General features: G+C 46.7%; 1 protein-coding gene across 1 annotated transcript; it reads left to right on the forward strand.

The window, feature by feature from the left end:
* Positions 1-311: 311 nt before the first annotated feature.
* On the forward strand, positions 312-11,199 carry LOC122388041. The gene is made up of 10 exons (XM_043378802.1): positions 312-1,583; positions 2,044-2,231; positions 2,943-3,064; positions 3,538-3,698; positions 4,201-4,320; positions 4,524-4,665; positions 4,850-4,989; positions 8,577-8,720; positions 9,361-9,514; positions 10,011-11,199. Exons 1-10 carry the CDS (start codon positions 324-326, stop codon positions 10,136-10,138), a joined length of 2,559 nt encoding a protein of 852 aa, XP_043234737.1. The 5' UTR covers positions 312-323; the 3' UTR covers positions 10,139-11,199.
* The last annotated feature ends 1,940 nt before the right edge of the window (positions 11,200-13,139 follow it).

Below are 13,139 nucleotides of genomic sequence, written 5' to 3' on the forward strand. Positions count from 1 at the left end.
AACGGCAACTATACATACAGCTGACAGTAGTGATTTGACTGTATATACCTTTTTGTGCGACCATCCTTCAGCCCAGACATCGTTGATTGCATGTCTGTGGACATGTTAATTGCTCAATGTATTGTTTGCAAATTGCAAACCACACTAACAAACACTCGGCTGAGAATACGACACGTAGTGACGCACACCTCCGCTGTGTGTGTCTCAGTCACCGTGGCTACCATGAGCAGGGGGCATGTCGGGCGGCCGCCGGTCGGTCGGTCGGTCATTTAGAGGTGCCACTGGTCGGCAGGGTCAGAGGCCGACGGTCGGCGGTCGCAGCCATGACCGCCCGGGTGTCGGTCGGACGCGTGCTCAAAGACACCGGCCGCCAGTACTGGGGCCGCACGGGCGTCGGCGGCCTCTCCAACGCCTACAGCGCCGATTGGCGACCGCAGCGGCTCATCTGGCTAGTGCTGTTCGCCATCGGGCTGGTGATGACGGTGATGGACGTGGTGGACGTCATCGAGGACTACTACGCCTTCCCGCACAGCACGCAGATGGAGGTGGTGTACGACAGGTCGGCCAACTTCCCGGCCGTCACCGTCTGCAGCCAGAGCAAGATCGACTGCCGCCGCCTGCTCAGTACCGCGCTCAGCGAACCCGACAACGGGCACATCAGCAAACTCCTCAAGTCGTTCCGCTGTTTGGATCCTAGTGGGCTGCAATGTCCATACATATGGTCAATAGTGGCTGGTACTGTAACGAGAAGCTGGCTAGCAGACAAGTCTGTTTCTTGCCTGGAATGCGAACAGTGCGAAACGCTACAAGAGCTGCTAGAAATGCTTCGCCGAAAAGGTGGTGGATCAGAGATGGCCGAAGACCTTGATTGGGTGTTTGGCTTTATTGGATGCAACACGACCTGCCCGCAGCCGAAAACGTTTACCGGTGGGGTACTGAGGTCAACAGGCGATACCGACGGAACGGCAGCATCGGCAGGCACGACGGACGATGGAACGGCTGGATCAACGGACACTGCCAATGATGGAACCGCTGGATCAACGGACACTGCCAGTGATGGAACGGCTGAATCCAAAGACACTGCCAGTGATGGAACGGCTGGATCAACGGACACTGCCGGTGATGGAACGGCTGGATCAACGGACACTGCCGGTGATGAAACGGCTGGATCAACGGACACTGCCAGTGATGGAACGGCTGGATCAACGGACACTGCCAGTGATGGCACGGCTGGATCAACGGACACTGCCAGTGATGGCACGGCTGGATCCAAAGACACTGCTAATGATGGAACGGCTGGATCAACGGACACTGCCAGTGATGGAACGGCTGGATCAACGGACACTGCCGGTGATGAAACGGCTGGATCAACGGACACTGCTAATGATGGAACGGCTGGATCAACGGACACTGCCAATGCAGACACTGCAGCTGGATCAACAGACAACACCGAAAGTGGAACAGCGAAATCAGCAGACACTGCGGACGGTGGGGTGGCTGGGTCAACAGACAACACCGATGTTGTGGCACAAAAGCTGCGGAGGAAGCGAGCCGTCATCGAAGCGGAGCTACAGGATTCAAATGTGAGAAGACAATTGACAAGGGAGCACGCACCCCAACGTTTAGTTATTATCGTTTACATGTCTAGCTCAGGTGTATTTTATTGCCCTTCTCCAGACACCGTCAGGATGCGCTTATCCCGTCCGTTGTTTACCGTCCATTTCTTACATGTGTATGTAGCACGCAAATCAGATACCTCCCTGACGGATAACAACCAGTGCGGTAGTCGTCAGTTTTTCGCTCTCAGAGGTGATTCATACAATGTCTTCGATTGCCAAGATGGTCATGTCAACGTAATGGGCCAATTGCCAGTCTGGTTCATTATGCCATTCAAAGTGAAGCGAAAAAGACTTACGCTTAACATTGCCGAATTGGATTTATTGGAAGTGCAACGTGTCGGCCATACAATGATTTCAATTTTCAATGAGTCGATATACGCCCTTTTCCCAAGCGAGCTGAACTAATTATGGGTCCCATTTTCAGGATCCAAGGTCTCGCGTGAGGAAGCTAGATCCGGGTGATTTCAAAGCGAGCAAGGCATACGACGAAGACATGCACAGATTAAACGAGTTTATGATGCTGTCGGAAGCTAAAAGAATAAGGATTGGCATAGCTTGGGAAGACTTCATCAAAGATTGTACTTACCTGGGCACGTCATGCAAAGATGAACTGTGAGTAACAGAGCCATAGCCACTCTTTTTTATATAATTCTTATTTGTTTACGCGTACCTGAATCTAGGCATAGGAGCTCAACTGCCATACATTATTATAACAACTATAATAAGCACAAGGATCAGACGTGGACGGAAACGTCTACATAAATTCACCTCTTGAAGCGCGATTTGGGAAGCACCGTTTTGTACTGTAAAATTCTATCAAAGCACATACTTCTTAAGAGTCAAGAAAGTTCCTAATTTTACCAACAGACAGTGGCAGATCCGGGGGGGGGGGGCAAAATGGGCATTTGCCCCTCCCAAACGGCATAATTTTAACATTACGCCTATGGATGAGGCATGGAAAGAATCGATGAATTGTTATGGTTTGCCCCCCCCCCCCTCCCAACTCTGAGCTGGATCCGCCACTGCCAACAGATTCAGCGTATATCCCTCGCCAGGCCAGGGGCGTTGATGCAACCACCCTAAGGTTTTCAGCCTAATCGAATGATGTGCGATATGATGGCCGGCCATGGTCACGCTTTTGCGACGCTTATATCTCAGCAACCACTTGACCGATTTATATGCGGTAATTTTATATTAGGCACAGTATATTAGGCACAGTAGAAACACGATGTTTGATTTATAGCCGTGCCTGGTGCTTAACGCCCTTCTTGGTTCTCGACGAGTGATGTGTACAAGTCCTGACTTTAAAACCTCTGCTTGCAGCCTGTTTCGAACCACATCTTCAGCCGAGTACGGGAACTGTTTCACGTTCAACTCGAACGTGACGGAGACCTCCGACCCCTTGGCCGGGGAGCGTGTTACTGGTCTAACGGGACAGCAGTACAGTAAGTGTGACACTGTCGGGAGCGTGTTACTGGTCTAACGGGACAGCAGTACAGTAAGCATGTGACACTGTCGGGAGCGTGTCACTGGTCTAACGGGACAGCAGTACAGTAAGTGTGACACTGTCGGGAGCGTGTTACTGGTCTAACGGGACAGCAGTACAGTAAGTGTGACACTGTCGGGAGCGTGTTACTGGTCTAACGGGACAGCAGTACAGTAAGTGTGACACTGTCGGGAGCGTGTTACTGGTCAAACGGGACAGCAGTACAGTAAGTGTGACACTGTCGGGAGCGTGTTACTGGTCTAACGGGACAGCAGTACAGTAAGTGTGACACTGCCGGGAGCGTGTCACTGGTCTAACGGGACGCGCGCTCTTGTCTTATTTATAGGTTCATTTTGGTGCTGGAACCTCGAAAGGCTCCTGCCTCAGCCTTCAGAAATCCTTTCACTGTTGACTGAGTCATGTCCGCCTCAGGCCTGGACCTGCTGTTGGACCTGAACCACCACACGTTCCCGCCGGTGACGGCCACGAAGGGGGCGCGCGTGCAGGTGCACCAGCCCGACCAGCAGCCGGATGTCGAGGACAGCGGGCTCAGCGTGATGCCCAACGTGGCCACCTCGATCGCCATCGAACAGGTGGGCGAACAGGTGTCAGCAGTGCTTAGCGGAACGGGTGGCGGAAGGAGTTGCTAAATGAAGAGAAAGGGACTGTCTTTACAACGATGCATTGTAACTAAGACGATGGATTGGTTTATTAGCCGGAGCCGCGACTGTGGACGTTGTTACGCCCTCTTATGTTTTTCGATTTCTTACTATACGGCGGCATCTATTGTAACCATTTATTAGAGGATGATAATAAAATATCAGCAGTTGTTTGGGGGAGCTGAGTAAGAAGCGGGTACCGTAAAAACGTCCCTTACCGATGTGCTACGATCAAACCACCGCCCAGGCGCGGGTTAATGTTTTTATGATTGATTGCTGATTGAATCATTTATTTGTTTTAAGCAATTGATGTCTCATTAATCACGCCATCTTCTTTCGACGCAAATCTACCGGAGGTATTGAAAATGAAATATGCATTTCAGGACTGTGTGAGCACGCTTCTTGTTACAGTGAAATTGTATGTGTCACTCCACAGTTGACGATTCAAAGGCTGCCATACCCATACAAGTCCCAATGCATCACAGCGTGGACGGACGCAGAATATGTGCCCGTGCCACCCACTGATGAGGACGTCAAAGAAAGCTACTCCACTACGGTACGAAACTAAAAACCTAAGAAAAAAATTATGAACTTCAATGATAGAACTGCTCTCGTAAAAAATCGGTCGACCACAAACATTTATTGATGAATGGCGTGCAGGCATTCGTTACACAATGTCAGATCGGCGATGATACATCTTTCGACAACTATTTTGTCATTTTAGGAATGTTTTTATCGAGCGACCGGTCTCCGTTCCAGCGCTGTCAGAAGATGTGCCTGCAGAGTCTGTTTATTGAGCGCTGCGACTGTCAGCACGCGAAATATCCGTCGCCGTTAACGTTCCGCAAACACGGGAAGCCGCTTTTGGAGAGAATACGGCCCTGCCTGCTCACAGTCAAAGGTGAGTCTAGGATAAAACGTGGATCATCGTTTTGCACCGCCTTTACATTTTTCTTCGAAATTTCCTTTGCTGTCTTGCGTTTGTGTTGACATGCTGATATTTTGGGCAAACACGCTTTTAAGAAACATCAGTAAGTTGAGCTATATCAGCTATAGACTCGGCAGCTAATCTGTATTCCTGACAGGGAACGACACCGAGTGCACCAACTCGATCCAGCAGAAGTTTGACAACGGCGACGTCACCTGTCACTGTCCGTCGGCCTGCTTCGAGAGGTCCTTCAACACGTTCCAGTCAATGGCCGAGTGGCCGCGGGACGTCTACCTGGTGAGTGCCGCACAACCTCGGCTGTCTATGGTAGTTACTGCCTCGTATTCTAGGAACTGAGCACACTTACTTTAATCTCAGGCATTAGTTATTGCTCTCCGCATGCACCGAAGCGGCTCTAATCCCTAACATTCGGTGTTCATGTTTTATGCGAGACTGTACATTTTTTAATTGTTCGACCATAATAATTTATGTAGTTTGTTTTCCAAACTGGTTTGTTGCATGTTGTATCGACTAGTCAGCGCTTTGGCCCTCCAACACAGATGATCGGACAATCGACAACGCCGCTTTCCAGCGATCGCGACTTCCGCTTCGCTACTAATCGAAGTAATTCTTATGTTTGCCCCTAGGTCGACGCTCGCTGTTTCGTGTTTGTTTGCTATTTGTCCACTGACTTTGACTAACGGACATTATTGATCTCTGTTGTTTGTTGATCTATCATCCGTTATGGTTTCAATCCTGTCCGTCTGCGCCATTTCACAAAATGCCGTTTACGAACGGATGAACGCAATAGTCAGTGGTACGTAAATACATCCGTCCCTCCGGCTATTCATGGCGACCGTAAGAGTTTATAAATGTTCTGGTAGGGCTATATCGGACATGTTTATGTAGTATGTATTATATACGTTTCGGTTGCAGCAGCTTACGGTTATAAATTATTTTTTGCCTTAAACTTGGAGATTTAAAATAACGTTAACCTTCGCCCCAGTGGGGGGGGGGGGCATATGTTACCACCCTGTAGCGTTTTTTGCGTGTGAATAAAAAACCGCGGCGCTTGGGGTAGCTTTTGGTACATCAATTTTGGACAATGTGTGAAATTTTTTAGCCCAGGTCATGTCAGGTCAGGTCACCAGGTCAAGTTAACTGACCAAGCCTAAAAAAGTTTGCAATCATGTCCAGCCTGCGGTGTTTGTCAGAAAGGATTTAAACTTGGTGGATTGCATGCTGTTATGGGCGCCTACAATTTGTATATCTCGGATTTTTTATATCCGTGACCTAAGGTCAGGTCAGTGGCGTGACCTTTCCATTACAAGTCAACGGAGAAAAATGAAAATGCCTCTAGATCCGTGTGTACGCATAGGAACAGTTCAAATATTTCAGAATCACAATGATTTAGTCCACCCGTGATGACCAAGGTGTCATTTTTGCTTGATAGCCTCTAGAAAGGTCATCCGAGGTCATTTGAGGCTACAGTTTTTTGCCAATAACTCGCGATTGGAAAGAGATAGAACGCTGGGGATGGTCTCATTGTGTTTGTCTTGTTGAGACGCATCGACTGACTGACCTTGACCTGAGGTCAAATTTTCAAGTTGACCTTTTAAGGTCAAATTATAGTTCATTCGACGCGTCTCGGCGAGGGGAACACGATTCTGGCAATAGAAATGTCGTGGCTTTTTGTAGTCAAAAGTTATTGTCGAAAGACACTTTTCGTAAAAACAGCTATTTTTGCAGTTTTTGCCCTCTGGAGCCTGGAGGCTAAACCGTTGACCTGAGGTCAATATTGATAAAAAACCTTTTCAAAAGAAGAGTTCAAAAGCTATCGATTCCTCTTCGCTGCGTTTTTCTAGCTACCATAGTTCCTGAGATAGCGGCATGTTTTCTGAAAAATATAATGACAATTGGCAAATTTTGACCTTTAATGACCTCTGATGACCTCAATATTGCTCTAAGGTGAAAAATGACCGAAGTACTTTCAAACGTACGCATTGAGAGCTATCGACTGCTTTTTACCGCGTCTTTCTAGCCCTCTTAGTTTTTGAGTTAGAGGTGGGTAGTAACATATGCCCCCCCCCCCCCCCACTAGGGCGAAGTTGGCTGAGACCGCCACTGGGGCGCGGGTTAATCGAGTATTCCGTTGTTCTAACCTATCAATCGAAGAAGCAGGAAGCATCATGGCATACTGCCGTAAAAGTCTCACACCACACATCAATTCCAATGTCCTCATAGTGCATATTTGTTCGCTTCAGTGCATGCCGTTTTAGGTATCTACGGCTGCAGACATGCATCATTTCGCTAACCAAACATTAGCCTCGCCCGTTATGTTTCAAAATATGCCAATGGTGCCGTACAATTTACAAAATTATCCCCTCTAAATATGCAAAGATCACTGCATCGAAATTATTGCAAAATAATGAGTTAGAGTGCCGTCAAAAATGCTATGTAAACGCGACTATTGATAAGCGTCTGTAATCAATCTCGCCCGCGATGTGAACAGAACTCCGACACCACAGACACTCCCCCGCGCTGTGACGCCGCCCTGCTGTGTTGTCCCGTCGGTGGCTATGGTCCCCGCGGTACTGACAGACGCGTGGGACCCCCGCGCTGGGTCAAACGCAGTTCACACATGACCGTCAGTCTGTCGGTGTCGGGCCCGTCACCGTCGACCTGACGGCCTGCAGCCCGTCAAACGAAAGTTGAGATTTGGTAGCTCCCGTTGGCTGCCATATGTTGTGACAGAAATGGCGCACCATTTTCGAGATTGACGCAGATGGGGGAAGGGGATGGGGAGACGGTAGAGGCCGAGAGGTTAAAAATATTCTTTGAATTACAGAAATAAAATTACATTTTTATGTCAAATAATGCTGCAATTTAATTTAAATGAAAGACACATCGGTTCGCTGATTTAAATCAGGGATCGAATCTCAAGATATCGTGCCGTAATAAACACTTTCATCTCAACAAATGGATGGAAAATGGTACAAATGATCTTAAAAATGCATATAAGCTTCATGCTGCATGAGAAGGTTCCTTTTCCTCTTCCTCCAACACGCAGACATTCAAACCGACGGGCCCGTCACCGTCAAAAGTTGAACATTGCTGAACTTTCCAAAGCGACGGCCGTCAGGTCCGGCGCCGGCGCAGTCAGCTGTTGCCGGCCGTCAAACGCTGCCGGTTCACACATGCCCGTCGACCTGACGGCCGTCACTCCGTCGGTTTCGGCCGTTTTGACGGTGTCGGGCCCGTCACCGGCAGACCTTACGGGCAAGTGTGAACTGCGTTTCAGGGTCACCCGAGCCCTCCCTGCGCCGCTGGGCTGGCGTGCCCGCCATGCGTTCGGTCATTGATGGCGCTGGTTTAATGACCCCGGTCGGTTGGCTTGGTGTGTAAATGCGAGTAGGTGTCGGTGCTGTGGATATGCATAATTGGTGGGAATGTGTCGTCAATTCGTCACGTCAAGCGACATGTGTGTGCATGTGTGGGTGGGGGTGTGCGCTAGCGCATCTAATACCCCACCCCAGCGTTTTGTTTAAATGTCTTAGGAGCACTTTCACAGAACGGGATACAAATTAACCGACTAATTAGCTGCTCATACATTGCCATTTATACGATTGACTGTTGACAATAAGGAATATGCATTCAATGTCTCGAGGCATGGTTACCGATTCCCAAACGCTTTTTTTTTACAAAGTTCGAGGCGCGTACAGCTGGAAAGTTAAATCAATCGCTCTTCAATCGTAGTTAATACTGATGAACACCCGAAGGTTTACCGACCGAGAATTTTGGAATAGAGACAGCTTAAGAGTACCAAGGCACCACCGAGCATGACCCTGATGAATGTTCTACAAGATTCTAATTGGGTTCGACAGATCGAAGCGGCCAGTCAGATGGGTATCGACATCAGGGGACTGACACCTGATTCCCGGAAAGAGCTGGCCTCCAACATACTCGAGATTAAAGTGTTTTTCAAGACTCTTAACACTGCGGCTCTCACCCAATCCGAGTTTTATACGGTAGGTGATCATTTGTTGTTGTTGTTGTTGTTGTTGTTGTTGTTGTTGTTGTTGTTGTTGTTGTTGTTGTTGTTGTTGTTGTTGTTAAAATTATTGCTGCTGTTTTGGTCAACAGGGTTTAAAATGACCTCAATAGGTAAGTACAGTCCACAGCAGAAGTAATGTATGGTTTCAGTCATGGGTATGTTCTGCTTCTGAAGCCTAGGAACGATCAGCCAGACTGCAACGAGACTTTAAATGTAGCTTACATGTATCTTCACCCTTGCAGCTATAACTTTATCTATTGACGTCTTCTTTTCAATCAGTCCGCATTTAAAAATCGTCGGTCAAAGCCATCCGTTGAGATTGGTAAAACCACACATTACTTTAGCGGTGGGCTGTACCTACTTGACGCGCTTTGAGGTCCCAATGCACCATTGCTGTTGCTGATATGTCTTATCGCTTATTTTAATAACATTAAAACAGATTACAAATGTAGGAGTGAAAAAGGAAGGCCTCGTCAGTGTTTCTTTTTTTACCTCATGATTTCTGTCTAGTGTCTACAAGGAAGTGAAACAAAGTAAAATAAAATGTAAGCATAGATACTTCATAGTTCGGCTCTCGGTGGATGTGTCAAGCCTTATTCTCTTATCGTTTGCAGTATAGTTCCTTCTTCAGCAGCCTAGGAGGTGCCATGTCACTTTACCTGGGCATCTCCATCATAATGGTGGCTGAAATTCTCGAGTTCCTATGCCTGCTGGTATGGAACCTGATACGCATGGCCAGGGGAAGCTACGTCTCACCCGACGTGTCGGGTAAGCGAGTGCAAGGAAGCGGCGTCAGACGTCAGGGGCATGTGTATGGGGTGGTGTAAATTTTATGATACTTGTGTTAATGTCATATACCTAAATGTCATATGCTACCCAGCACAGCGAACATAAAAATTGACTGTAATTTCAAGTTCCCCTGGTAATGTAAATAAGTCACTGAGCGTAAACTTAAAGCTTTACATGCTACATTATATCCGCACATCAACACTGTTTTCCTTTTTTAACGAGGCATCCATATTCCATATCTAGCTTTGATATTGTTCTGCCTTCAGACTTGTTTTCAGTAAAACATTTGAATGAAATCGTAAAACTTTTACCTTACTCATCACAGCAAACATTTCACTCTCATGATCTCTCCCATCGCCTAGCGTTAAACGGCTGGTAGTGTGTATTGTGACGGAGCATTGAATGCCAGCGAGTACCGTGAGTGTTTCATCCAAAGGGTCGCGAAGCTGACCTCTCCTTTCGTCTCGTGTTCCAGGGACCGGCGACAGAGCAAAGGTCGGTGATGTCAAGAAAGTGGCGATCCGACCAGACGGTGTGGAAATTACCTACATCGGAGACACCCGGGTCCCAATGACGAAACCGATCTATTCTGCTGCCACATAGGCAGCAGAAGAGCGTCTCGAATGCAAATAGTGAATTAGATATCAATTATATATTTTCATCTTACTGCATTCAAATTTAGCCGGAAATCTTTGAATGGACTGGTGCAAGGTCCGCGCCATCAGCCATTTTTGGTGATTTTCATTTCAAGAGTTTGTATGTAGTGTGTGGCTGTGTGCATTGTGCAATTGTGTCTATTACATTCTGTATTAGATCTGTATTGCATATACTTAAATTACCAGCTGAGCTTGTCTCAGCTGAGTCAGTAATGTATCCCTAATTCAACCTTGCGTAGGCGATGGGCCCCTTCAGCCCCCTCTGAGGCGTATATGTCGTGGTCCCGTGATCGCTGAAACGCTTTCACGTAGTCGATTAGCAGTGGCAAGGACATGTAACGTTTATTTCGCACGCAGCCATTGGCCGCTTCATAGTGCTTTACGGTACAGTGCCTTACTTGTCAGTCGATTTTATTACCGGAATGTTAATGTCAGGTACTATGAACTCTTTGTTCAAGTGCGCGCACAATTATTTCTCTGCATGACTGTGTAGTGTATAATTCTGTATATGCCTTGTTGGGCAGTTAAAACCATATGCAAGTCAGAGTGGTCGTTTAACCACATTCGGTTGTGCGTATTTCGCCGTACATGTCGCGTGTTATACAACCACCTGAATCATTTATGTAGAAATAACCTTATCCGACCTCATGCTACAGTTTGGCCGCATTGCGAGCAATTTACGATTAACGGAAATGAAATATGTAAATATACATATGAATATATAAGCATATAAACATACAAAATATATTAAGGCCAGCCCTCGCTTGGCTGGACCGCACCATTTTTGATAGTCGAGTTCAACGTCGTATAAGAGGTCGAGTTATGTCGGCTTTATCGACGGAAGCCAACAGTGACATCCAGAACGTTTTGCTTGTCATTTCTGTTGCAAGTTTCATCTGCTATATTGTTGCGGCATGGATGAATTATTGCCTCTGGAACATGTATGTTTACTCCCGGTATCTGTTGATGAATTTGTGGTGTGAATAAATTTCAGTATTCATGTAAAAACATACCTAATAATTCCGACGAGTTATCAGGCAGATGACCTGGAACTCATACGGCACGAGCAAGCAATTAGTGCAACCCTAGCTGATAGCTGCTAAGAGACACACTGAACCTGATTTGACCAAATCTGCACCTAATCTGTACCAGATGTGCACCAAATGTGTACCAGATGGCCGTCGTGAAAACGGCTAATATTGTTCAAGCGTGCATCTGTTGAGTTATGTCACGAATCTGATCACTCTTCACTCTTCAGATCTTCAATCACAACGATCCATCCAAAAATACCACTGCCCATTTTCTGCTAGTTACTATTTCTGCTAGAGTTTTTTTTTATAGTACAATTGCGATATGCGTTGTTGATTTAGACGCACGACTAGACGATAGTAGTAAGAGACTACTTGTAGAAATAGCACACTGCTTTTACAGATAAATATGAATGCCGATTGTCATAATAATCAGAATGATATGTTCTATTCATCGTTGCACAATGCGTATATTGCAGCATCGGAAAAACAGGCTATCACCCAGGCCGGAAAAACGTTTGGTAGGCGATTCGTCCAACCCCGACTTTTTGCGATTGCCCATTCAAGACGAGTTACATATCGACGTGAAATTTAATCAATCTGGTGTTTGATTCCAGCCAGCCCATTTATTTAGCACTTGCCTGGATAATTCCTATTCAGGCCAAGTCAGATCGTGACGCAATGCACAGATTCTGCACGGTCCAGAAATGTCATAATTTTATTGAGTCATTAGATGACTACGCTTACAACTCCTGAGCCCATTCAAAGGCCGAAGGACATCTGCTGGCGGCCGGAACACCAGAGAAGCAACTACAACTGGCAGAACTTGCGTTGTGAAGCTTACATCTCAACAGCTGGAAGCATCCGTGTTTGATACCCGCACAATCTTATGATGAATTTTAGCATTAAGAGCTTTGTGTGTCGTCATTTACGACGTTAGGACGAAAACCATTTGAGGTCATCAGTGTTTTCGTAAATAGCTCCCAGTCAAGATAAGTTAAAAAGGGACACTCCCACCTTAACATTAGTTTTGAGTTGAGATAGCCAAATTGGTGGCCATGGCCTGCAAATACCGGTTTGGGCACTCACAACATCGACAAATGCTTTAACCCGCGCCCTGCTGGGGGGGGGGGTGTTTGAACACCCCCCCTTGTGGTTTTTCGTGAATATCTCAAAAACAGCGGCGCGGAGCGCCGCCGTTTTTGGTACACCTTATCATACATCAATTCTACACATGTTGTGAAAATTTCAGACCAAGGTCATTCAAGGTCAGGTCACCAGGTCACTTGAAGTGACCTCACCTCATAAAAAGTTTCAATGTCTGTCATAGCTACACCGAGTGACCGATTGCTTTGAAACTTTCAGCGATTGCTAAGAGCAATAGCATGTACAAAATGTATATCTCAGAATTTTGATATCGATGACCTAAGGTCAGGTCAATTTTGCGACCTCCCCATTATAAGTCATAAACACACCCAGCTATATCCGATCAATCATACCGGACACCCGCTCACAAAGGACAGGAAGAGACTTGCGAAATCGCAGCAACCACACAATCCAACCACACCGCACCGCATCCTACCAATCCTCATTCTTTCTATCAACAGCTAAAACATGGAACCACCTCCCAGAATCATTAAGATCCTTGTCTCAAACATCCTTCAAAAAAGAAATCCTTCAGCGACTAGGGGTGCCCAAACCCCCAGACTACTACAAAATTGGCTCTAAGACCGGAAATATTTTACATACCCGATTAAGAACTGATATGTCTTGCTTAAACTCACATCTATTTCAAATAAACAAAACAGATACGCCTGAATGTTCTTGTGGTCATTTCAAAGAGGATGTACGTCACTACGTACTATTCTGCCAAAATTATGATGCCCAAAGAAAAGAACTAATCGATAACGCTTCTCGTAT

Source organism: Amphibalanus amphitrite, unplaced genomic scaffold, assembly GCF_019059575.1.
Source record: "Amphibalanus amphitrite isolate SeventyFive unplaced genomic scaffold, NRLGWU_Aamphi_draft 000306F_arrow, whole genome shotgun sequence".
Classification (NCBI taxonomy): domain Eukaryota; kingdom Metazoa; phylum Arthropoda; class Thecostraca; order Balanomorpha; family Balanidae; genus Amphibalanus; species Amphibalanus amphitrite.

Bases quoted from the DNA above. Each gene is read 5' to 3' on its own strand.
- LOC122388041 (XM_043378802.1), top strand. From the start codon at position 324: ATGACCGCCCGGGTGTCGGTCGGACGCGTGCTCAAAGACACCGGCCGC. The intron at 1,584-2,043 runs GTGAGAAGACAA...TCCCATTTTCAG, and splicing joins CGGAGCTACAGGATTCAAAT to GATCCAAGGTCTCGCGTGAG. The intron at 3,065-3,537 runs GTAAGTGTGACA...TGTCCGCCTCAG, and splicing joins TCTAACGGGACAGCAGTACA to GCCTGGACCTGCTGTTGGAC.